This window comes from Cnephaeus nilssonii (genome assembly GCF_951640355.1).
Source record: "Cnephaeus nilssonii genome assembly, chromosome: 4".
NCBI lineage: Eukaryota > Metazoa > Chordata > Mammalia > Chiroptera > Vespertilionidae > Cnephaeus > Cnephaeus nilssonii.
In genome coordinates, this window is record NC_137075.1 from 46,492,506 (window position 1) to 46,518,505 (window position 26,000).

At 43.8% G+C, this 26,000-nt stretch overlaps 2 protein-coding genes and 1 pseudogene across 3 annotated transcripts in view; 1 reads left to right on the plus strand and 2 right to left on the minus strand.

Annotated features, from left to right (window-relative positions):
• The window catches only part of PDIA3 (protein disulfide isomerase family A member 3), a 26,682-nt gene extending 19,817 nt beyond the window's left edge, over window positions 1–6,865 (plus strand). The window contains exons 6-13 of the mRNA XM_079768383.1: window positions 740–856; window positions 1,164–1,289; window positions 1,933–2,115; window positions 2,925–3,033; window positions 3,695–3,823; window positions 5,560–5,639; window positions 6,285–6,342; window positions 6,551–6,865. Of these exons, the coding sequence (XP_079624509.1) occupies window positions 740–856; window positions 1,164–1,289; window positions 1,933–2,115; window positions 2,925–3,033; window positions 3,695–3,823; window positions 5,560–5,639; window positions 6,285–6,342; window positions 6,551–6,664 (916 nt within the window). The 3' untranslated portion in view covers window positions 6,665–6,865. The remainder of the gene's footprint in view (window positions 1–739; window positions 857–1,163; window positions 1,290–1,932; window positions 2,116–2,924; window positions 3,034–3,694; window positions 3,824–5,559; window positions 5,640–6,284; window positions 6,343–6,550) is intronic.
• Window positions 6,816–12,988, minus strand: ELL3 (elongation factor for RNA polymerase II 3). Its single transcript, XM_079768385.1, has 11 exons — window positions 11,383–12,988; window positions 11,111–11,146; window positions 10,678–10,790; window positions 10,382–10,580; window positions 10,212–10,291; window positions 10,005–10,080; window positions 9,678–9,822; window positions 9,541–9,583; window positions 9,243–9,414; window positions 9,049–9,093; window positions 6,816–8,970 (listed from the first exon to the last, which is right to left on the minus strand). The coding sequence occupies exons 1-11, from the start codon at window positions 11,512–11,514 to the stop codon at window positions 8,860–8,862; spliced, it is 1,152 nt and encodes a 383-aa protein (XP_079624511.1). The 5' UTR covers window positions 11,515–12,988; the 3' UTR covers window positions 6,816–8,859.
• An 11,353-nt stretch (window positions 12,989–24,341) lies between these two features.
• On the minus strand, window positions 24,342–25,593 carry LOC307098263 (keratin, type I cytoskeletal 18-like; annotated as a pseudogene). The gene has a single exon. The product of its transcript is annotated as a keratin, type I cytoskeletal 18-like (transcript).
• Between the last annotated feature and the right edge of the window lie 407 nt (window positions 25,594–26,000).

Here is a 26,000-nt window from a genome sequence, read left to right on the forward strand (position 1 = left end):
GGTCTACCATCACCCGAGTAGAAGTTTTACTGAAAAGTTTGTGACATCCTTATATGAGGATGTCATAAGGTGCCCTGTTCACATTCTTGCTTGCCCAGCATGTATTTGTAAACTTGGTTTATTAGTATAAAGGAATCTAGAACAAAGGAATTTTCAATGAACTCAAGCCAAATATTATAATTGTATACCTACCTATAGACTGTTACAGCTGGGAAAAATCTTAAAGATATTTTCTCTAATAAAGTAATTTTCCTTCTGTGTAGGAGAGTGGCAGGACAAGGTACCTTCCAATAAGATCAAGCTTTGCTTTATTGTATTGTACATATTGGGGCTTTGAGGGAAGTTGGTTGTATTTGTTATAGTTTTTAAAGGTTTAAACATTAATCATCTACTCTAACCCCCTTTTGTACTGATGAAAGAGCTGAAGAATTAAATTGATGCCTGATGCAGGGTCTTTGAAATTAGTGGTAGAACTAGAATTGGAACCAAGATCTCATAACTTTTCAATCCAGAGTTTATTAAACCCTTAAACCCAATTATTATACTTGAGATTAAGGTAGTTAGCATCTTAGTGTTGATAAGAAGGTCATGTTGCCAACTCTGTGGTCCCCGAAAAGAGTCCTTATGTGCTTAAATGGTGATAGTAAAAGTGGCAGCAAGAGTAGTTTGAGCTTTAGATAAAAGATGGGAGACGGTTCTGCTGTCTACCTACTAAGACTTTTTTTTTTTTTTTTTAAAGAGGTATCACCTTGTTTCGTCCTTCACATCTGATGAACAAGTTTGAAGACAAAATTTCGGCATATAAAGAACAGAAAATGACCAGTGGCAAGATTAAAAAATTTATCCAGGAAAACATGTGAGTAACTTTTTATAACTTGTTTGGGATTTCTTGGCTTCGTTATATATTGTATTTCTCAGTTACTAAACTGAGCCATGTTTTGGATTAAGTAGTCTCAATCAAGGGATTATAATAATAATAGTTGAAGTTTATATTAAAGCAGTAATGTGTGAGCCCTAGAACTCCATTGTCCTTATAAGGTATATCGCTCAGTACTTGTCCTATATGTTGAAAATTTATTTTTAAGTTCTATCAGTTACTTTGTGATAATTCCATAATACAGATATAAACCTACCAAATTTGGTAATGTATTATTTCATTTCAGTTTTGGTATCTGCCCTCACATGACAGAAGATAATAAAGACTTGATACAGGGCAAGGACTTACTTGTGGCGTACTATGATGTGGACTACGAAAAGAATGCTAAAGGTTCCAACTACTGGAGAAACAGGTAATAAGGGTCGTATTTCCCCTTTGTAAACAGGGTGTAAACAGTTCCTTCTAGCTGTCCTGTTACCATGTGTGATGGAGAGCAGATAAGAATGGGAACAGTTGGCTTCAAAAACATTTGGAGCCATAAGGACAAATAATATAACAAACTATTTCTAAAATCTATTGGGCATATCTTCCATAGGTATTCCTTTGCCTTGTGATACAGCTGATTCCTTCTCCTAGTAAAAGATGCAAATGTGATTCTAAAATGTACTCTAAAATATTGTGCCTACTTGCCCATTGAGACTCAGTGCATTTTAGCCTTATAAGCTTTCTTTTCAGATTAGTCATTATGCCTGCAATATTTCAGTGTGTGTGTGTGTGTGTGTGTGTGTGTGTGTGTGTGTGTGTGTGTCAAGATTCAGTGGGAATGAACTATTTGATTGGGCACCACCAGTGTGGCAGTGAAGTTCAGTGGGACATTAGAGTGCACCATAATCCTGTGTCAATGCCCAAGAACACAAGTTCAGACTGATTCCGGGGGGGCTCATGGACTATAAAACTTAGCCTTTGCTTTCTAGACTCTTGCTTCTTGGTTTCAGAGTGCTTTACCACCCTGTTGTAATCTCGGCATAGGCATAAATTTCTCTTGTTTCCCACAGGGTGATGATGGTAGCAAAGAAATTCCTGGATGCTGGACACAAACTTAACTTTGCTGTAGCTAGTCGCAAAACCTTTAGCCATGATCTTTCCGATTTTGGTTTGGAAAGCACTGCTGGAGAGATTCCTGTTGTTGCTATCAGAACTGCAAAAGGAGAGAAGTTTGTCATGCAGGAGGAATTCTCGTGAGTTACACGTTAGCATGGGTTTGGGATTTGATTCTTCAAGGAAACTATTAAAAGCCTTTTACACTACTGAGAATTTATAAAGGTGAATGTTCAAATGTGAAGATAGGTCTTCTAGTCAAAACCTTATGACTCACTTTTCTCAATTAATTACAGGTATTTACTTTAAGGATCATGATAAATAATAACGAAAGATGGCAGTTTGGAATTCTTACATGATTGTTTCCACCCTGCCATTAGTAACATAAAGAACACTAGACAGCCTCTTTAAAATTTATGTAATTTTAGACCAATCTCTTCTCAACCCTACAGAATATTTTTTTCTTCTTGGAATACCACATTGGCCTAAAGTAAACTCAGGGAAGTGTAGAGGTCTTAGGTCCCCAGATAATTTTGACTTTCATCTTCTGAGACTTTGGGAAATCAACACAAGCAAAAATCTTCCTTGTGAACGAATCAGTAAAATGAGATGTCATAAATAGGCACTGTTCTCTAAAGCAACAAAATAAAACTGGTTCTAAGGTAGAATTGAATTTTCAGAAGACCAATGTTTTCTTCCTTCTCTGCCCTTTAATCTACAAAGAACACACTAGAAATACTAAGAAGTGATTGGTTTTTTGTTCAATCAGTAGTCCTGAATATTGAGAGGTAAGAGTGCCGCCCCCCCCCCCATTTTTTTAAGCTTCCAATTTCATTCTAATCTTGAAATTAAAGCTAAAATATGTAGAAACTATTCTAAGAAATTGCTTTTAATCCTCTCAATGATGGGAATAAATTAACAAACCTGACCCTTCCTTTCCAATTGGCAGGCGTGATGGCAAGGCTCTTGAGAGATTCCTGCAGGATTACTTTGATGGCAACCTGAAGAGATACCTAAAGTCTGAGCCAATCCCAGAGAGCAATGATGGGCCCGTAAAGGTGAGATGCTCATAGCCTCCCCAGGCTTCTGCGCAGCCTCTCCTCATGTCTTCCAAAAATGCTGGGTCTAAGTGAAGACCTTGCTAGTTATCAGGTTTTTATTTGTCCTCATTCCTCCCCGCCTGCCCCCAAATCCACCTCATACATGAAATAAGCATTGACAGAACTGATAATGCTCAATTGGGGCAGGACTATAAAACCTCCATAGAATTTTTTGGTGGTATTTGTATCAGAGCTAGGTTACTCTTTGGGACAGAGTAAGCTAACCCCTAAGAATAATTTTAAGATTGTTTTAAGGATGGATTGGGTAACACTTGTTTCCTGTGACTTCCTGAACATAGGAATGAATTGGTTTCTGGGGAATGACAGCATCTTTTTTTTTTTCTTTACTGGTTGAAAAGGTTGGTTCAATTTTTATTTTTTAATTCTTTATTGTTGAAAGTATTACATATGTCTCCTTTTTCCCCCATTGACCTCTCCCAACTGACTGCATCTTTAATACAGTCTATAAATGTGTTTTGGGTTTCAGTGACATCACATCAAATTTGAGAGGGATTAGAACACATCAGATTTGAAAGGGATTGGGTCCAGAAACAAATATAACTTGTGAATTTATTCCTCAACTCACCTTACCAACTAGAGAATCTTCCATGTTTTCCAGGTAGTGGTAGCAGAGAATTTTGATGAAATAGTGAATGATGTAAATAAAGATGTGCTGATTGAATTTTATGCTCCTTGGTGTGGTCACTGTAAGAATCTGGAACCTAAGTATAAAGAACTTGGAGAGAAGGTAAGTCTGAACCATATTCTGAAGATAAAATTTGAGTGGGGATGTTGACACATGTATTCAGCATTAGTTACCTTATCTACTCTTTATTCACTTTCTCCTGATTTCCCCCTAGTGTTTAGCCTGAGCAATGCCTCAAATACCTGTCTTAAAACCATTCAGACTCACCCTAGCTGGTTTGGCTCAGTGGATATAGCGTTGGCCTGCAAACCAAAGGGTCCCGGCTTAGATTCCCGTCAAGGGCACGTACCTCAGTTGTAGGCTTCTACCCACCGGGAGCCCTGGTTGGGGTGCGTGCAGGATGCCACCAATCGTTGTTTTTCTCTCACATCGATGTTTCTCTCTGTCTTTCCCTCTCTCTTCTACTCTCTTTGAGAATCGATGGAAAAATATCCTCAGGTGAGGATTAACAACAACAAAATAATAATTTTTTTTAAATGTTAAAAAAAACAACAACGCCCTAACTGGTTTGTCTCAGTGGATAGAACATCAGCCTGTGGACTGAAGCGGTCCCAGGTTCGATTCTGGTCAAGGGCATGTACCTTGGTTTCGGGCACATCCCCAGTAGAGGGTGTGCAGGAGGCAGCTAATTGATGTTTCTCTCTCATGGATGTTTCTAACTCTCTATTCCCCTCCCTTCTCTCTGTAAAAAAAATCAATAAAATATTTTTTTTTAAAAACCCCACTCAGACTCAATCTAGATTAGTGGTTCCCAATGTGGGGCACATGCCACACAGGGAGGCAATTTGATTTTTAAGGGGGGCAATGGAGAATGAGTTATTAAGTGAATTTTTTGCCTTTCTTATGGTTCTAGGGTCCCTCATATACAGTATATAAATATATACTGCACATATTTATGCATTTCAGTTCTCTATTATATGTTTTGAAACTTTATTTGCTATTTTTCATATCCCTTCATATTATTATTATTTTTTAACAATTTCTTAGTGATTTCTTCCTCAGTACTGCAACTGTCCTTTCGTTCTTTTATTTTTCTCTTTCATGGGTGCCATGTTCTTTGGAAGCTTGTTTAGACCAAGGTAATGGCCTTTTAGGCTTCCTCCACGTGAATAGTTCACTTTTTGAGTAATAAGAATTATATGTCACAGGGAGGGCATCAGGATATTAGAGATGCTTAGATGGGGCATGGGCAAAAAAAAAGTTTGGGAACCACTGATCTAGATTATGGTTAAAAGTATACATACTGCCCTGTCAGTGTTGCTCAGTGGTTGCCCATCAACCCATGAACCATGAGGTCACTGGTTCAATTCCCAGTCAGCACTTGGCCGGGTTGCAAGTTTGATCCCCAAGAGGGTGCATGCAGGAAGCAGCCAATCTATGATGTTTCTCTTTTTCTATCCCTCTGACTTTGCCTCTCTCTCTAAAGATCAATAAAATAATATATATGTATATATATCTCCAGGCTTCTGAATTTTGGTAATGGTTTATATAAAACCATTATATTCCTTCATCTTAAAACACTTGGCTTAGCCTTTACAGTGTCTTCTTTCAGCTAGGTAGTTTTGAAGGTGGCTGTATATAGAGTCTTAATATGGAGCCCAGAGAGAAAAGGGCAACTTGTGAAAGGCAAGATACTATGTGCAAGTGTTAACTACTCTTCTTGTCTGATCAGCAAAACTTATGTAGGTGTTTTAAAATGGGATTTTTTAAAGTCCTGAACTGACTGTCTCTCAGTCACTGAAACTTGAAACTTAAAAATCTAACCTTTTTATTAACAGCTCAAAAAAGACCCAAATATTATCATAGCCAAGATGGATGCCACAGCCAATGATGTGCCTTCTCCATATGAAGTCAGAGGGTAAGTAGATTAAAAACTAATAAAAATGTGTAGCCAATTGACAAAAAAAAAAAAGCTGGTAAGCCATTTTTTATTGGGTATAGTTTGGGGAGCCCTCATACTCCAGTTGAGCACAGAACCACTGATGCCTTCCCTGGTTTAGAGTTCTGCAACATGGGCCTACATGACTGTCACAGATTTTGTGAGCTCTCATATTCCTGAGTTTTGGTTGGATGTAACCCTAGCCATTGATGGAGACTGCTGTCTGGACAGATTAGAAATCATGGCCCTAGCCAATTTAGCTCAGTGGATAGAGCTTTGGCCTGCGGACCAAAGAGTCCCGGGTTCAGTTACGGTCAGGGGCACATGCCTTGGTTGCAGGCTCCTCTCTGGCCCAGGCCCTGGTCAGGGCGTGTGCAGGAGGCAACCAATCGATGTGTTTCTCTCATAGTGATATTTCTCTCTGTCTTTCCCTCTCTTCCACTCTCTCTAAAAATCAGTGGAAAAGTATCCTCATGTGAGGATTAACAAAAAAGAAAGAAAGAAAGAAATCATGAAGAGAAGTTACTCCAAGAAACAGTTATTGAGGAAGTATACTAGTATGACAGAGTTACTCTGGAACTGGAAAGTAGTCAACTCATTTCTTTTTCTTTTTCTTTTCCTTAGTTTTCCTACCATCTACTTCTCTCCAGCCAACAAGAAGCTAGATCCAAAGAAATATGAAGTAAGTGCATTGTCTCAGCTCTCCACAAATAAACACACACATACTCACACAAGCTTGTACATATCTAGCTCTATTTATTTAACTGGAAACTCTTTCAACTCTCGTCAATATATGTGCTTTTACAAACTCAAAAATCTTATTAGGGGTTGGGGGGAAACCCAGGGTTCTTTAAATGATTAAATTTTCATGGTAATCTTTCTGTTTTCAGGGTGGCCGTGAATTAAGTGATTTTATTAGCTATCTACAGCGAGAGGCTACAAACACCCCTATAATTCAAGAAGAAAAACCTAAGAAGAAGAAGAAGGCACAGGAGGATCTCTAAAGCAGCAGCCAAACATACCACTTTGTAAAGGACTCTTCCACCAGAGCTGGAAAAACCATTAGGAAGGACTGGTACCCATATGGGATTATTACCTCTCAGGGCTGAGAGGACAGATGGATATTATCTGAATCCTGTTAAATTTTCTCTAAACTGTTTCTTAGCTGCACTGTTTGTGGAAATACCAGGACCAGTTTGTTTGTGCTTTTGGGGAAAATTATTTGTGTTGCTGGGGGTGGGGGGAATTGAGTTGGGGGGTTATTTTCTAATTTTTTTTGTACATTTGGAACAGTGATAATAAATAAGCCCCCTTTAAACTGTCTTTTCCACGAGATGGGAAACCAGCAGTTCTCTAGCCCAGCACTGTCCAATAGAACTTAATGGAAATGTTCTATAACATTTGTCTAAAACATGTAGCTATTGAGAATTTGAAATGTGTCTAGGAACTACATTTTAAGTTTTTATTAATTTAAATAGTCACATATAGGGCTAGTGGCCACCATCTCGGTCAGTACAGCTGTAGACCAACTATTTTGACTCCATAGTTTTCACCTGTAAATCCTCAAATGTTGTCTCTATCCTTACATGGTTATTGCCCAGGTCCCTAGCTTGGATAATTAGAACAGGTGAGGGCCCTTTCTTGTTGAAATCTGTTTCTGACCCTGTCTGTGCCATAAGGATGGGTTGCTGTTTGTCTTTGCCATGTAGCTGACTGGGTTTATACCTCCCAAGAGCTGTTTTTTACCCAGAAATGCCCTGAATGGGTGTGGCATCAGGTTGGGGTTCCATCCAAGTTGTTTCAGAAATTGCTGACACTGCTGGGTGCAGCTCTCGCCCCCAAAGCCCAGGGTGTGGCCTATTAATTTTCCTTTCCAGTGGACTGGGAAAAGCAGTATCATTCCTGGTTGTGAGTGAAGCATCCACTTTCTTATACAACAATGAGGAATGCATTGAACCATTTCCCCTCATCCTTTTTGGGAGTACATCCAAATCCTATCCATGGTTATAGTTTTCAGTCACTGAATATTTCCAGATTGGAGATCTAATAGTAAATGATCTTCAACCTCGATGTTTAGAAAAGGAGAACTTGCCCTAGCTAGTTTGGCTCAGTGGATAGAGCATCAGCCTGCAGACTGAAGGGTCCCGGATTCTATTCCAGGCAAGGGCACGTACCTTGGTTACAGGCTCCATCCCAAGCCTGTTGGGGCACATGCGGGAGGCAACCAATCAATGTGTCTCTCTTGCATTGATGCTTCTCTGTCTCCTCCTCCCTTCCACTCTCTCTGAAAATAAATGAGAAAATATCCTCAGGAGGGATTAACAACAAAAAGAGATAATTTTTTTTCTATGTCATCTCTAGTTGTCGATTATAAGGTGGTTTTGGTAGAGACTTATAGCAAAACTAGAGGCCCAATGCACGAAATTCGTACAGGGGGCTCAGTCCTCGCGGCCCCGGCTGGCCCTCGCAACCCCTGCTTCGGACAGTCGTCCAGCTGTTTGGTCTAATTAGCATATTAGCTCTTTATTATGTAGGAGGATATTTATCAGGATCATCCATAGTGCTTGAAGAAGTAAAGCCTAACCATAATCTTGGAGATTCTAATTCACAAGACCTGGGTTGGGATCTGGAGATCTAATTTTTTTAGAGAAGTGGTTCAAACATAGAGCCAGGGGTATGAACCACTGCTTTGGAAGAGTTAAGGAAAGCATATAAACTTGTACAAAGGACACAGACAGTTTTAATTTTTTAGCCATGTTTGTAAAAGAATTCACTTTCAGTACATTGATAAGACCCCAAGCCATTCCACATTACATCCAGGTGTATCACAACTTCCTGAAAGTTATTGTTTTGTTAGGCGGCTACCAGGCTGAATTCTAATGTCCCTGAGGTATCTTGTCCCGGAAAGGGTGTCATTTCTTAAGATTTGAAAATGACCTGCTGAACTAAAGGAGGAGAAGCCAAGCCTCTGCTGCTTTTCTTAGTCTCCTGGGTACAGCGATAGTGTTGGCACTGTGCCCACACCCTAAAAATTAATACATGGCAACAATGGAAATCAGACCTTAACCTAGAGCAGCTCTCCTACTTGCCACCATGGATTCAGCAATAACAGGGGCGGACAGTTGCACTCTACTTCATTTACAGCTGTTTTGTCCTTTGCATCACGCTGGACAGAGAAGGTCGATAGCCCTTGACCAGTTCAGCTGCCCCTGTTCTTTTCCTCAAACTCCAGGATGAGACCTTTAATGTGGGACAATTTCTGATGCAGGTACTCACAGCGACACTTTTCTTCCCTGTAACCTGGGTACCGCTGCAGAGAAAAAGCATCCATGTCAAAAAAAGTAATTCACTTTTACCTTATTGCTAGCATTCCCAGACCTAGTCTTACCTTCCTGAACTTTTTATATTCCTGGACTATCTTTTCTTCCAGCACCTGAAACAAAGAAAATGCTAGCATCAAGTTTAACCTTGAGAAAAAAACGAGTTCTCTTAAAACAGGCTTGCTTATCACTTTGGTCACTGAAAAAACAACGGAGTTTATGGCTAGTAGAGCTGGGAAGCCATCCTGAGTCCAGTCCTTACCTTGTGTTCTGGAGTTCCTCGCTGAACTTTCTTGATCTCTGCTCCCAGCTCTATGAACCTTTGGCTTGCAGCCCCAAATCGAGCATGCAGGATGCGGTATTCAGCATAATCTCTCTCAAAGTCCTGCTCATAAGCATGTTGCTGCTCTGCAGTGTGGATGGCCCCATATTGCCTGCCAGGAGCAGAGTTAAGTTACCACCTTCAATTTTACCTGCCAAAGCTCCCAGCTCCCAGGAGGTTCATCTTAATATCTCATATGCACAAGGCTTGATAAACTTAGAAATGGCAGGGGACTCACAGGAGGTAATCTGGTACCTCTTCAGGGTTTGGTGATTCAGAACCTATGAAGGAGGGAAGAAGACATGAAGGTGATTATCAAACTTTTCCCCCCACTGTGGCACTTTTATCCTCTTCTCATACCTCTCATTAACTCACCTGCTTGAACTGGGGGACTGTGCTCCAGTCTGGGGCCCATGTCTTCATGTTTATTTTCTTGCTCCCAATCTTCTCCCTCTTGTAGGTCTAGAGTTCTGAGCCTCTTTTCTTTCAGTTTTATAGTGGCTGCAGGTGCTGGACGCTTCTGTCGGGGAAAATACTTTTGTCATTCATAATAGTATGTCAAGAAGCCTCCTACTCTGTGCCCCCTACTCTCTGTTGAAAATTATTTCCATGTAATAATCTCTGCTTGCATCAAAATGAAGGCTCCCAATTTTAAAATTTTAGCCTGATTGAACAAATCTCTGAAAAACTGTTATAATTTACCTTGTTCAGATGTTTCTGGCTAGCAGAAGGAGGCAGTGCCTGGTCAGGCTCTCTGTTTGGAAGACAGGTCTGGTTCCTAGGATATTTGAAGACGGAATGGAAGAGATGAAGACCAGAGTAGGAGGTAGAACTAGATTTCTTATTGTATCACTTAGGGTGGAGATCTGAGGAAGGGTTTCTCAGCTTAGTCCCACTCTGCCCAAGTACCTTACTTCCCACTGTGCCAAGTGTTCCCTCGAGGGTCCTGGGAGTGACCGTCTTTGGCTGCTTGCCGGCGGGTCTGGCACCTGGCAGGGAAATGGCAGGGGCACTTGGCTACCTGGGCTTCAGGCTTTGCCCCACCTTCTCCCAACTCCTGCAGTTTCTTCTGGCCTCACCTCCTCTAGTGCCATCTGTGGCCGTGAAACTCCGTCTCTAGAATAATCTCCCATGTTCTGCCAATTCTCAGGCTCTCTGGAATCATCAGTCAGGTTGTGTCCCTGACCTGAAGATGGGACTGGGATAGAGTCCATGGCTGCCCAAATACTGAGGCGCTCCCTGAGTGGCCCCAGGCAGTGGAGGCGGTTAGGCCCAGGTCTGGAAAGAGGTGATGGTAAAAATAACAGGAGGGTGGAGAACTTTTAAAGCAGCCCTGGACACCCCCTTCCTAGACTTCCCACAAACCCTTTCTTACCTGCTTAAGGGCTGGCACACAAGGTCCAAGCCACTACCAGGGCCCTCCTGGCCACACTGAGACACTATGAAGGAGAAGAGGCAGGAGCAGCCAGGGCCTGGGAGCCTCAGATACTAGGAGTGAAAGGAGACCGTAAGCCCCATGTAGTCAACCCTTCCCCCTCCCGCCAGCGCCCTTTCTCCCTGAGCCGGCCTAAGACCGAAGGTGGGTCCCAGGGGACTCGTTAGCACGCCAGGTGCAGCTAGGCCTGGGTTCCCAGGAGGCTGAGACGGCACAGACTCTTCAACCGCAGCCTCCTGGGACCACAACCCCAGCAGCCCCCTCACTCCATTCGGGTTCAGTTCTCAGGAACTTCCTCAGACCGTGACTGCTCTCAGCCTCCCGCCCTGAGCCTGCGTCTGTTCTCCCCGCACGCACCCAGGTCTGTTCTTACCCCTCGGCTGCCTTGGAAAGCGATCACCGGCCGAACCTGCAGGGAGAGCACAGAGGCAGGCTGAGCGCAGGTGCAGCCCAGTCCCAGGCCTCCGGGGCCGGGAGGGACCGGGAGGGGCCGCGCTCGCGGGCTTCACTTGGAGAAGGTGGGAGGTCGGGGAGGCCGGCGCCTGTGAATGCCGCTCCCCATCCCCAGTCCCTTCGCCAGAGTCTCCGCTGAGGCCTGAGTCGAGGGTTAGGGTCTGGGGAAGACGGGGCTCCGGCCCGCCGCACCTGTTGCCGCTGACACTCCTGCAGCGCCCGCAGCGCCGCGTCGTTGAGCCTGAGCAGCAGGAGGCTGGTCCGGGCAGCGGGGGTGAAGCAGAGCCGGAGCTTCCCACTCAGAAACTCCTGGGGTCCCGCCATGGCCGTGAGGTCGCGGGCAAGCAGAACACGAGCCACACGCGAGGGCCACCACCAACTACTTTCGCTCTGCAGGGCGAGACCTGCCCAGCCGGTAGCCCAGGTCGGTCCCGCCCCCGCCAGGCCCCGCCCCCTGCCGGCGCCACTCCCGGGGTTCGCCAGCTGCGTGGGCGGCGCTCCGCTCCCCAGCCTCCCGCCCTGAGCCCGCGGGGACCCCAACGGGTTCTTTCTGGTTTGGCCCGCCCCTCGTTGGGCTTTTGGTAGGGGCGCCCTCAGTGCCCGGGAGAAAGGCTGCGGCCAGCCTCGGACTCCTCACCCAGAATCTCCAGTCCCGCCTCAGTTTCCCCAGCAAACCTGAAGTCGGCGTTTCTGTCTCTCAGTGAAGCGGAACCTGCAGCCCAGAGGCTTTTAGGCGCAGAGGGGCGGGGGAGAGAGCCTGGTTGCCAGGAGCCCCCAGCGTCTGGAGGGCGGCAGACCCAAAGGGGGATTCCTGGCTCCCACACCTGCTGCAGCACTTTTGCTTTTTTTCCGGCCCGCCGTACTGATGCAGATCCGAAACCAGTTTCTAACTAAGGATGGAGAGAAAATCGGGTCCCTTGAGCGTTGTGGCAGCCGCGAAGCTTGGTTGTCAGGGTTGGAACATCCCCATGGGTTAAACACGTGAAATTGCTGTGAAAGGGAGTTGGCCCACTCCCTCAGGAGGACCAAGAGGTGCCACGAAGTTGCCACATAGTCCGTAGGTCCAGATCCTGGTGCAGTGAGACCCCGAGACCAATCTCAGGCCAGCCCTTGGTGTTTCCACTCCTCCCTAACTATATAATCCTATGTAATAAACCCCTAATAAGCAAATAGACCCAAGGGTGGAATGACCTGTCGCTATGACCTGCACTGACCACCAGAGGGCAGCTCGCTCAAAGCAGGAGCTGCCCCTGGTGGTCAGTGTACTCCCACAGGGGGAGCGTGGCTCAGCCAGAAGCCTCACAGCGCTAAGGAGTAGCAAGCAGGTGGGCAGTCAGGAGCCAGGGGTCCCAGACTGCAAGAGGGCGCAGGCCAGGCTGAGGAACACCCCCTCCCCAGTGCACCAGTTTCATGTACCAGGCCTCTAGTTTGGGTATGTTTCCCAAGAGCCCTGATGTTGTTCGCTTTTCTGACCAGGATCCCTCTGCTAAATCTCAACCTGCATCATCCCAGGTGACCTTAATGCCCTCCACCCCAAATCAAATTGAGGATAGTACATTTGTCAAAACTCATCAAGTTGTATTTAAAACATTATATTTTAATGTATGTAAATTATACCTTCATGACGTTTACTTTAAAAATCTGTATAATAAACCTCCAACTCCAACAACAAAAACATTTACTGGTTCATGTCCTCAGGGCTCTCTACTGCTCTGGGTGACAATTTGCTAATCAGATAATACTTGTGGCACTGGGTAAAGCTGGTCTCCCAGGGTTCCTTTTCTTCTCAGAAGACAGGTGTGGCCTTTTGTTAGATCTTCCTGGATTAAAATGGGAGGGTGGGAAGGGTGGAGTTGGAAGAGGGCATTGAGGGGGAAAATGGTGATGAGGTAAAAAAAAAAATAAGAAGAAGAATAAATAATATGATTGACTAACAAACTGCCCAGCACTTACTGGGTAAACTTGGTGAATAACAAGACCTGCTTTTATTAGAAAATAAAAGGAGAGACTAGAATGGTGACATTTTCCAGAGAGGAGGGAAGGAGCAGTGCTATAAGAGGAGGCAGCAGGGGAAGATATTTGTTGAAGGGAGGTAGGGATCTAACATTTGTTGGGTGTCCATTGTTAGGGGTCAGGATCTTTGCCCATTATTTAATCCCTGTAATAGTTTTATAGAGCAGGTATTGTCCACATTTTTCATACATTCATTCAACAAATACTTATTGAGCTCTGTACCAGACGCTGTACTAGATCCTTGGGCTACCTCAATGAACAAATTCTTGCTTTGGGAGACACTAAACACACCTAACAAATAAGCATTAAAAATATAGTGTATGGGTCCTGGCCAGTGTGGCTCAGTTAGTTGAGCATCAATCATCCCATGCACCACAAGGTCACTGCTTTGATTCCTGGTCAGGCACATGCCCAGGTTGCTGGTTTAGACAGGAGGCAACTGATCGATGTTTCTCTCTCTCTCTCTCCCCTCTTCTCTCTCTAAATATCAATAAAAACTTTTTTTACAATATAGATATAGTGTATGGGATGTGGAGGGAGATTGAAGAGGGTAAAGGGCGTCAAATATATCAAATATATGGTGACAGGGCAGGAACAGACTAGAAAGGGTCAATGGGGGGGAAGGACATATGTAATACTGTCAGCTATAAAGATTTTTTTAAAATATGACAGAAGGAGAAGAGACTTTTGGGTGGTGAACACACATGTAGTAGGTAGATGATGTATTATAGAATTGTACACTTAAAACTTAATTTTATCAATGACTGCCACCCCCAATAAATTTAATTAAATAAATTAGTGTATGTTAAAAGGTGTTAAGTTGCCCTAGCCGGTTTGGCACAGTGGATAGAGCATCAGCCTGCGGACTGAAGGGTCCTGGGTTTGATTCCAATCAAGGGCACATGCCTGGGTTGCAGTGTGGGGCGTGCAGGAGGCAGCCGATCAATGATTCTCTCTTATCATTGATGTTTCTCTCCTTCCTCTCCCTTCCTCTCTGAAATCAATAATATATATATATATATATTTTAAGGTGATAAGTGCTATAGAATAAAAGAAAAAATAGAGCAAGGTAAGGGGGTTGGAAGTAGAGGAGGGTTGGGAGGGTTGACCATATATTAAGTAAGGTGATCAGAAGGCCTTCTGGAAAAGATGAAATTTGAGCAATGCCCTAAAGGAGGTGAGGGAATTAGCTAAGCTGTACAGTTGGAGGACATGCTCTTTAGAAGAGGAACTAGCCACTGTGCAAACTCTGTACGTCACAAGTGTGCTTGAAGTGTTTGAGGAAAAGTTGAGGCCATTGTCACTGGAACAAAATGAGTGAGGGGAAGGGTAGTGAGAGATAAAGTCAAGAAGATAAGGAGCAGAGGGAATTAGTCACGAAGGGCCTTGTAAACTTTGGCTTTTACTTCGAATGAAATGGGGAGTCATTGCAGGATTTTGAGCAGAGGAGTAATATGAAGTCACTTCTATTTTAAAAGGATCACTCTGGCTGCTGTGTTAAGAATAGACTAGGGGAACAAGGATAAAAGCAGTATGACCTGTTAGGTGGCTATAGCAGTAATCCAGGCTAGAGATGGTGGCAGCTTGTACCAGTGGATAACAAAGCAGGTGGGAGAAGGGATAGGGTTCTGGTTATGTTGAAGGTAGAGAATTTCCTGGTGGAATGAATGTGGTATGTGAGAGACAAATGTCATTAAGAATAACAAGGAATGCCCTGGCTGGTTTGACTCAGTGGATAGAGCATTGGCTTCCGGTCAAGGGCACATGCCCAGGTTGTGGACTCGATCCCCAGTGAGGGGCATGCGGGGGGCGGCCTATCCATGATTCTCTCTCATCACTGATATTTCTCTCTCTCCCTTCCTCTCTGGGGAAAAAAAAAAAAAAAGGATAGCAAGGATTTGGGGCCAGAACAACTAAAAAGATGAAATTGTCATCAACTGAGGAAGGGAAGACTTCATATAGAATAGTGTCAGTTCTGAATATGCTGAGTTGTCCTAGAATCCACATGGGGATGTGGAGCAGGCATTTATATAATCAAGTTGGGAGCAGGTGAAACATGTCTTGGGCTAGAGATGTAAACTTGGTAATACAAAACATAACATGTGTGCGTTATATGCCATTGAGTCAGCTCCAACTCCTAGCAACCCTGTGAATGAGGGATGTCTACAATGTCCTGTCCTCAACAGCCCTACTCAGCTCCTGTAGAATCACGCCTATGGCTTCCTTTATGGAGTCAGTTCCTCTCATATGTGATCTTCCTCTTTTCTTGTTGCCTTCAGTTTTTCCAAGCTTTACTATCTTTCCCAGAGAACCCTGGCTTCTCATTTTGTGCCCAAAATAGGACAGCTTCCCTTTTGTCATTTTTGCATTCAGCAACTTTTCAGGATTGATTTGCTCTAGTACCTACTTGTTCATCTTTCTGTTGGCCTAGGCCCGAGTAGCCATAGAACTCTCTCCAACACCAACTTTCAAATGAATCATTTTTTTTTTTCCCTATCAGCCTTCTTCACTGTCCAACTTTCACATCCATATATAGTAATTCGAAATACGAGGGTGTGGATGATTTTAGCCTTGGTCTCTAATGACACACATTTGCTACTAAACATATAGATGATATTTAAAGCCATGAGGCTGGATGAGATCAGCCAGGAAGACAGAGGAGAGCGCTGGGCACTCCAACCTCTAGAAAGAGGTCAGAGTGAAGAAAAGAAAAGCCAATTGAAAGGAAATGGCCAGTGAGGAAGGAGAAGCACCAAGAACACCAAGAGAGTATGATGTCCTGAAAGTGAAGTGAAAAAAAAAATGTTTAAAGGGGAAGGGATTGATCAAGTGTGTCAAATGCTGTTGATAGGCCGAGTAAAACGAAGATTTAAAATAGACCATTGTAATGAAAGTTTTCTAAAATTGACAGTGCTGATGGTTGCACATATCTGTGATTATACTAAAAACTATTAAATTGTGCACTACACTTCAAATGGGTGAATTCTATAGCATTTGAATCCTGTCTCTTTTTTAAATCCTCACCTGAGGATATTTTCCCCCCATTATTTCTAGAGAGAGTAGAAGGGACGGAAGAGAGGGGAGGGGAGAGAGAGAGAGAAACATCAACGGGAGAGAGACACATCTATTGGTTGCCTCTTGCACGTGCCCCTACCAGGGCTGGTGAACCTGCAACTGAGGTAAGTGCCCTTGACCGGAAATGGAACCTGTGGCCCTTCAGTCCACAGGCTGACACTCAAACCACTGTACCACACCGGCCAGGGCCATCTTCATCATTTTTAAGTGTACAAGTCAGTATTGTTAAGTACATTCACATTGTCCTGCAGCCAATCTCCATAACTCTTTTCATCTTGCAAAACTGAAACTCTATACCCATTAAACAAGTTCCCCATTTCATATTACTCCCAGCCTCTGGTAACCACCCTTCTTCTTTCTGTTTCTATGAATTTGACTACTCTAGATACCTCATAGTGGCATCATACATTATTTTTCTTCTTGTAACTGGCTTATTTCACTTAGCATAATGTCCTCAAGATGCATCCATGTTCTAGTATGTGTCAGAATTTCCTTCCTTTTTTAAGGCTGAATAAGATTCCATTTTATGTAATATATTTATATGTTTTGTTTGTTTGTTTGTCCCTTTATCTGTCAATGGACACTTGGATTGCTTCCATTTTGGCTATTATGAATAATGCTTTAATGAACATGAGTGTACAAATACCGTATTTTTATTTTATTTATTTTTAAAATGTTTTTATTGATTTTTAGAGAGAGGGAAGGGGAGAGAAAGAGAGAGAGCAAAACATTGATCGGTTTCCCCCTGCATGCACCCTGACTGAACCAGTAGCCTCTTGGTGCACAACAAGATGATGTTCAACCAACGGAGCTACACCGGCCAGGGAAAAATACCATTTTTTAAAAAAATGTGTTTTAAAACATTACTCTGAGAAGGGGTCCATGACACAAAAGAATTCCAGTGAGTGGTCTGGCTAGCATTTGAACTCAGGCCACCTGGTTCTAGAGCCTCTGGTTGCCCTCCACACTTACGAGATCATGCCACATCAGCAGCCTATACTCCTTTACATCAGGACAGGTTCTGCATCAATATAAGGAAGAAAAGGGAAAAGACCTTTTCCATGTATGCATGCAACCCTGTTTCTATAGAGTTATTAATTTGGGTCTTCTCGTCCCTTTCCCCTCATCCTCCTCATCACCACATGCTTTGGACCTAGAGATTCTGTCCTTTGAACATGGGAATGTTTCTCTCCTTCTTATCAGTATCTGCTAGGCCTGCAACCCTGTGGCTCTGGGGTGTCGCTCAGCACTGAGAGAGTTCACTTGCCTGGGAGCCACATGTTCTCCCACGGTCCCGATGCTGCTGCATTGAGTGTACACTTTGACATATAGCCCCAGCATAAGAACTTGAAACCCTGTCTAATCTAGCAAGAGTAGGGCCATCCATATTTTCCAAGAGTAGCCTATACTCCGCTATGTATCATTAGCTCTTTGCCTCTGAACTTCTGTCCAAAGGGCGAGGGAGAACTAGGAAGGAACACTTGATGGGAACAGATAAATAGCTGGAGTTTTAGTAAGCAGGGAGTGAGAAGCAGAGAAGAGAATTGGAAGTGGGAAGAGCTGGAAACTTGCATTATCCCCTGGTGCCGTGGTCAGCAAACTGCGGCTCGCGAGCCAAATGCGGCTCTTTGGCCCCTTGAGTGTGGCTCTTCCACAAAATACCACGGCCTGGGCGAGTCTATTTTGAAGAAGTGGCGTTAGAAGTTTAAGTTTAAAAAATTTGGCTCTCAAAAGAAATTTCAATCATTGTACTGTTGATATTTGGTTCTGTTGACTAATGAGTTTGCCGACCACTGCCCTAGTGTCTCTCAAAGGAGAGAAGGAGAGGGATAGAATTGATGAATGCCTGCATAATTAAGGTGACCAGATTTTAACATTGGTAAAGCGGGACACCATTGTTGGAGGAGGGGGGGGAATTCTTTTTATATATATATATATATTTTTTTTATTGAGTTTTTACAGAGAGGAAGAGAGAGGGATAGAGAGTTAGAAACATCGATGAGAGAGAAACATCGATCAGCTGCCTCCTGCACACCCCCTACCTGGGATGTGCCCGCAACCAAGGTACATGCCCTTGACCGGAATCGAACCTGGGATCCTTGAGTCCGCAGGCCGACGCTCTATCCACTGAGCCAAACCGGTTTCAGCCCGGGGCGGGGGGGGGGGGGGGGGGGGTTCTTGATTAAAAATTTGGTCTATATTGTAATCGCTTTTGGTTTTTTTAATAAAAGGAAATTCACTTCTTAGATCATCGTTGAATTTGCATCCTCTTTTCTTACTCATTATGTTAAAAATCTAAAAAAAATAATTTAAAATTATATTATAAATTATTATATACATATTGCTTAAAAACACAGTAAGTAGGTACATAATTACATGAACATATTTTATTGTTAGTTTATAAATTAAATTAATTTGATTGTTATAAAGTAACTATATTTTAAAAATTATTTTAATCCTATATTTCTTTCTAAATAATAACAATACTAACTTGTATTATTTTTTCTCTGAATTTGCCGTAACGTAAGTCGTAAGTGTCACTTTCAAGGCCGGCGCTAGACTTTTTGCCACCACTATAAAATATAAATAATACGAGTACTGTCTGCTAAATTCAAGAAAATTTATGTATTTATGAAATAAATAAATAACTTACCTAAATTATCTGAATAGCTGATTTGTAATGACATCACTTGTTTAACTAGCTTACTAGCACGCAGTACGATGTGTATCGTCTGAGAGACAGTTACAAAATGTTTTCATCCTTGCCAATCCCAAAAAATGCCATTGTTCATTAAGTCCAAACAATGGTGGTCGAATTCCAACAACTGATCAACAATGCGAACTTTGATAATCAGTTCTCGATAATCAGTTTTCAACAATTATTTGTTACTAGAGGCCTGGTGCACGAAATTCGTGCACGGAGGGGGGTTGTCCCTCAGCCCAGCCTGTACCCTCGCCAATATGGGACCCCTCAAGGGATGTCCGACTGCCCGGTGGGATCGGGCCTAAACAGGCAGTCAGACATCCCTCTCACAATCCAGGACTGCTGGCTCCCAACTGCTTGCCTGCCTGCCTTCCTGATTGCCCCTAACTGCTTCTGCCTGCCAGCCTGATCACCCCCTAACCACTCTGCTGCCAGCCTGTTTGCCCCCAACTTCCCTCCTCTGCCGGCCTGGTCACCCCTAACTGCCCTCTCCTGCAGGGTTGATCACCTCCAACTCCCCTCCCTTGCAGGCCGGGTGCCTCCCAACTGCCCTCTCATGCTGGCCATCTTGTGGTGGCCATCTTGTGTCCACATGGGGGCAGGATCTTTGACCACATGGGGGCAGCGATATTGTGCATTGCAGTGATGATCAATCTGCAGATTACTCTTTTATTAGATAGGATAGAGGCCTGGTACAGGGGTGGGGGGCAGCTGGTTTGCCCTGAAGGGCGTCTGGGATCAGGTGGGGGTTCCCTTGGGGTGTGGGGCGGCCTGAGCGAGGGGCCTGTGGTGGTTTGCAGGCTGGCCACGCCCCTTGGCAACCCAAGCAGAGGCCCTGGTATCTGGAATTTATTTTCCTTCTACAATTGAAACTTTGTAGCCTGGAGCAGAGCCAAGCCTGGGGCTCCCTCCGAGGCCCACAGCCATTTGTGTTGGGGTTATAATTGAAACTTTGTAGCCTTAAGCGGGTGGGCCCGGCCAGGGTGTGTGGAAAGCTTTGCTTCCCCTGTTGCCGGCGGCAACCCTGGCCTGCTCTCTCAAGCTCCATTCTGCCGCCATTTGTTTGAATTTGTTTACCTTCTATAATTGAAACTTTGTAGCTTGAGTGGAGGCTTAGGCCTGGCCAGGGCAGGCGGAAAGCTTGGCTTCCTCTGTTACCTAGGAAACCTTGCTCTCTGTGGCTGTAGCCATCTTGGTTTGGGTTAATTTGCATGCTCGCTCTGATTGGATGGTGGGCGTGGCTTGTGGGTGTGTCGGAGGTATGGTCAATTTGCACATTTGTCTATTATTAGATAGGATTATTAAAGTTTAACATTATAAAATTAACAAAAATAATATAAAACTCATATTCTGGCTAAATAGCCACATGGCCGCCGAAAACCGTATATTCCCTTCCCGTCCCCCCCCCCCTTCCCTAGCTTGTCGTGCATTCTTTCCAAAAATCGGGATTTTTTTTAAAACGCCGCGGGACGCGGGACAAATTGTTAAAAATCGGGACTGTCCCGCCAAAAGCGGGACATCTGGTCACCTTATGCATAATACAAATGCAGTTCAGCTGAGCCAAGGGAGAAGCAGAGGTATGTGGGAGGAGGTGCTGCTCTGAGACCTCAGCTTTGCTCATATGTTCACAAAAGTAGGTAAGATGGGGAGGAGGTGCTTGGTGGAGGCAAGGAGCTACTCAGGAGCACCAGTGGTCAGGAATGAGATATCATCACCCGGGTCAGAAGCCCAAGGTGACGAGGTGAAGTGCCTTAGCTCCCCTCCTCAAGCATTTCCTGATCCATATTTAGTAGCTCTTCAAGAATGGAGACCTCAGCCAGCCCTGAGCCTTCCAGGACTTAGAACCTGCCCCAATGCAAAGCCACCTTTTCTGTGGGGATAACTCTAGCCCACACTCTTTCTGCATTCTTCTCCTATCCTAGGTATCTTTGTCTCTGGATCTGTTCCTGGAGGTTTATTTGTTTCTTTCTATCAACACTTCTCTCAATGCAGACTTGTGGTTCACTGGGGGGAGGGACTGGGGGGCGAGGGGGTGAGGGGGAGAGGTGAGAAGGATGGTAAATGAAGAGTTCCTAAAAGATCAGTACCAAGACCTCTTTCTCATTTTACTCTCTCCTCCTAGGCTATTTCATTCCTTACCATGGTTGGTTTTGTTTTGAATATGTTTTTATTGATTTCAGAGAGATGTAGGGGGAGAGAGAGAGAGAGAGAGAGAGAGAGAGAGAGAGCGAGCTAGAAACACATCCCCTACTAGGGATCAAGCCCACAACTCAGGCATATGCCCTGACCAGGAATCAAACCAAGATCTCCTGGCTCATGGATCGATGCTCAATCACTGAGCCACATGGGCTGGGCCATGATGGGTTTTAAATTAAATATTTATTTGTTTTTATGAAAGTTACACATGTACATACATGTTCTTTATTATATGTTCTTTATTACTTACAATGGGGGGATGGGTGTGGGGTGGAAGGGATCAATGGGGGAAAAAAGGGTGACATCTGTAATACTTTCAACAATAAAAATAAATTTTTTAAAAAAGTAATCCTTATCTCACTCTGCTTCCCAATGCTTAAAGGCGATTACAACTCTTAGCTGACTCTTCTGGCATTTATTGCTTTTTTCTAAATATCATGCCATTTCTTGGTTTTTAAGTTTCAGATTAAAAAAATATATATTTTTAGTTATTTCAGAGAGGAGGGGAGAAGGAAAGAGAGATAGAAACATCAACGATGAGAGAGGATCATTGATCGGCTGCCTCCTACATGCCCCACTCTGGGTTTCAAGCCCGAAACCCCAGCATGTGCCCTGACCAGGAATCGAACCGTGACCTCCTAGTTCATAGTTCGATGCTCAACTTCTGAGCCATGCCAGCTGGGTAAGCTTCAAATATACACTGACTTCTATTTTTAATATGAGGACTTCATGCTCTCATCCTCCACATGAATATGCTTGTACTTTCTCTCTATTCTCCTAATATAGTAATGTTACTTTTGTTAAATCAATACTGAATGTTTACATTTTATGAGTGTGTAAATGTTATTTTCAAGCTGTAACAATGTATTGTTGACATTCCCTTTCTTGTATGTTTTCCCCTGAAATTAATAATTCTTTTTAAATTTATTTATGTAATTATCTATGTACTTACCAATTAATTCTCATACTCTCTTCTAGAAATCTCCTCTCAATATGTTCAGATACAATCAAATAGTTTATCATTTCCTTCTTTCCCCTTAAATATATGCCTCCAAAACCTTTCACCTTCCTGCTCCAATCTGAGATGGTTGTTCTTTAAGCCTACTACAAAGCTATTGGTCTTGGATGTTTCACCAGCAACCAGCATATATCCTTCAATTATCTCCTAGGTTAGATACCCTTTTTACTGGTTTCTATGACTTTTGTTTATTTGTTTACTCTCTCATTTTGGTGGAGTACATCTCCAATAGCTTCCTCAAAGGGGTGCATGGTAGATAATTTGAGACTACAAATTCTCATAATTAGCTCAGCCAGTATGGCTCAGTGGTTGAGCATTGGCCCATGAAGCAGGAGGTGATGGTTTAATTTCTGGTCAGGGCATGTGCTCAGGTTGCAGGCTTGATCCCAAGTAGGGGGTATGCAGGAGGCAGCTGGTGGGATTGATGTTTCTATCTCTCTATCCCTCTCCCTTCCTCTCTCTAAAATCAATAAAAATATTTTTTAATTTTTTTCTCATAGTTAACTGATAGCTTGGCTGGGTGAAAAAGTCTAGGTTGTTAGATATTTTTCTTCGGATATTTGATGACATTGCTCCATTGTCTTCTGGCTACCAGTGTTGCTGCCGACAAGTCTGAAGTTATTGTGATTATCCATCCTTTGTGACCTGTTTAATGTCTCAGAAGCCGTTAGGGTGTTCTCTTCGACTCCAGTGTTCTGATATGTGGTAGGTCTTTTCTCATTCCATGTGCTGAGCACTCAATGGATACCTTTAATTTTTGTTTTACTTCCCTCTCATTCTGAAATTCATATAAATCGATGCTGGAGATTCCTGAGTTGACTCTATAATTTTCTTTTTCCCCCTCTCCTATTACCTATCACTTTTTTGTCCAGTTTTCTAGAATATTTTTTCTTGTTTTTTATTATTGATTGATTTGAGAGAGATCAATTTTTGTTGTTCCACTTATTTAGTTGATTCTTGTATGTGCCCTGACCAGGGATCGAACACACAATCTTGATGATGTATCAGAATGCTTCTCTAACCAACTGAGCTACCTGGCCAGGGCCTGGAATATTTATTCAACTTATATCTTCCAACCCTTCTATTGATATTTTCTCTCAGCTATCATATTTTAAATTTCCAGTAACTTTTTATTATTCTCCGGATGTTTGTTTTTTATAGCTCTCCTGTTCAATATTCTATTCATCTCTAAGGATACTAATTATAGTCCCCCCCCCCCCCCCCCCGCCGCCTCCAATTTTTTTTTGTTCCTGGAATTGTTTCTATATCCTCTAAGAACTTATTTTCTGTTTCTGTTTTGTTTTGACTTGTTTTCATGTTAACAGTTTTTTTCTCCAGTGCTATTGGCTAGTCAACTCCATAAGCAAGGCACTGGGTCATTTCATTATGTGGTGATTCAAATTAATCTAATTATCCAATCTTGTATTCCATTCAGGACCTTGGAATATGCTGTTCCTATTGTGTAATGATTAAAGTGTATTTGGCTGAAATAACAGAAATCTAACTCAAGGCAGCTTTCCATAGCAGGAAACTCAGAGGTAGAACGAATGTTACAGTCGATGTATCCAGGGGCCCAAAAGCATCGTCATGGACGGAGATTGCTTGGGCCACTCACTTTGCTTCAGCCTAAGGCTGGCCCTTAAAGGTCATAGAAGTCAGGAGCACTAGGAGCTATGTACTTCTTTGTTCAAGTTAGTGGGAGAAAGCACTCTCTCTCCCCTCACATTGAAACAGGAAAGTTCCACTTCCTTTTGGTTTGATAGGGCCAACTGAAGCCACATTCGAACTTCTGAACCAAAATGTCACCAGGTAAATACCAAACAATAATTGGCTTAGTTAGGCCTGAGTTCCTGAACCAATCAATACTAAGAGGATAAGTTTGTTTTGATTGACTTAGCCATAGGGAGGAGGGTGAGAATTCCTAAAACTGCATTGCTCTTCGATAAAGGAAGGATGTTTGGAATGTTAAGGATTCAATTGCACTGCTGGAACCCTCTTCTACTGTTTCTAAAACTGGCTTCAGGCCTCACTTTAAATGTCACTACAGAAATGGGTTTCCCATTACTCTCTCTTTTTTTTTTTTTATCTTTGAACTTTTTATTGGGCTCCTGCCCCTCTCCGAGGGGCGCCACACTTTTGCTGCCTTTAACACCTTAGAACTTTGGTGTCATTGACCTCAGACACTGCTTTGCCATCCACAATCCTGTGAGTGGTGGTCTTTTTGAATGGAATGCATGGACTGGCTGCTGTCCAGGTCATCACTAAGACTGAAGTCCTCCCCTTCTTCCAGTTGCGGCGGCGGTAGGTGGTGATCTCAAACTCCAGCTTGTCCTTGATGTTCAATAGGGTCTTGTACTCCTGGGTCTGGTGCTGCCCCTCAGCCTGGGCCTGGGCCAGCTCTGACTCCAGGTGCAGTAGGATCTCGGTGAACTGCTCCACCTGCATGGCATAGTGCATCTCCACCTCCCGTAGGCTGTTCTCCAAGCTGGCCTTCAGATTCCTCATCAAGTCCAGGTCAGTCTCCAAGGACTGGACTATACGTCTCAGCTCTGTGAGTGTCATCTCAGCAGCTCCTATCTCAGCGGTCTGCAAGTGACCACTGTGGTGCTCTCCTCAATCTGTTGGGACCAGTACTTGTCTAGCTCCTTTTGGTTCTTCCGAGCCAGCTCATCGTACTAGGCCGGGATGTCTGCCATGATCTTGCTGAGGTCCTGAGATTTGGGCGCATCCAACTCCACAGTCAACCTAATCTGGTTTTGTAGACCATTTACTTCCTCCTCATGAAAATCAGCTCCTCCTTGAGAGCCTCAATCTCTGTCTCCAGCTGCAGTTGATATTGGTGTCATCAAGGACCTTTTGGAGCCCATTGATGTCACTCTTCACAGACTGAAGCATGGCTGTCTCATACTTGACTCTGAAGTCATCATCAGCAAGACAGGCATTGTCAATCTGTAGAACAATGCAGGCATTGTCCACAGAACCTGCAAAGATCTGAGCCCTCATGTCCTCAATGGTTTTGAAATAATGCCTCCAGTCTCTGACCTTCTTCTCCAGGTGTTCCTGGATTTTGATCTCCAGACTCCGATTATCAGCCTCCAGGCTTCTCACCCTCTCCAGGTAGGCCAGGCAGTCATTCAGGCATTGCATAGTCTCCTTCTCGCCCTGGATGCCCCCTATGCCTGCTAGACCCACGGCCATCCCTACAGCGAGGTCCCCAGACCCCCAGCCACTCTGCACACTGGTGAGTGGGACATGGAGAGCTGGGTGCCTGATCCCCGCACCTGCATAGATACTGGCCATGCTGCTGGTTGGCCGGATCCAGTAGCTGGGCAACGGCAGGGAGCCCAGGGTCTGTCTGGTAGTTTGAGGAGAAGCTGGAGCGGGTGCTGAAGCTCATGTTTTCCAGGGAGGAAGGCGAGAAACCGAGACTCACGTTCAGGCGGCAGTTCCCCTGTTACTCTTCATCCTCACACCTTTGTTTCTCTTTTAACACTTAACACAAGTTGTCATTTTATATTGTTTGGTTTGTTTACTTGTGAATTGTCAGTCTCCTCCAATAAGTGTCAACTTCATGAATTCAGAGACCTGAATTATAGCCAGTGCCTAAAAGTGTCTGGCACATAATACTAGTAAGTGTACAGCTAATATTTCATAAAGAAATGAATGAGCCCTAACCGGTTTGGCTCAGTGGATAGAGCGTCGGTCTGCGGACTGAAGGGTCCCAGGTTCAATTCTGGTCAAGGGCATGTGCCTTGGTTGTGGGCACATGCCAGTAGGGGGTGTGCGGGAGGCAGCTGATGGATG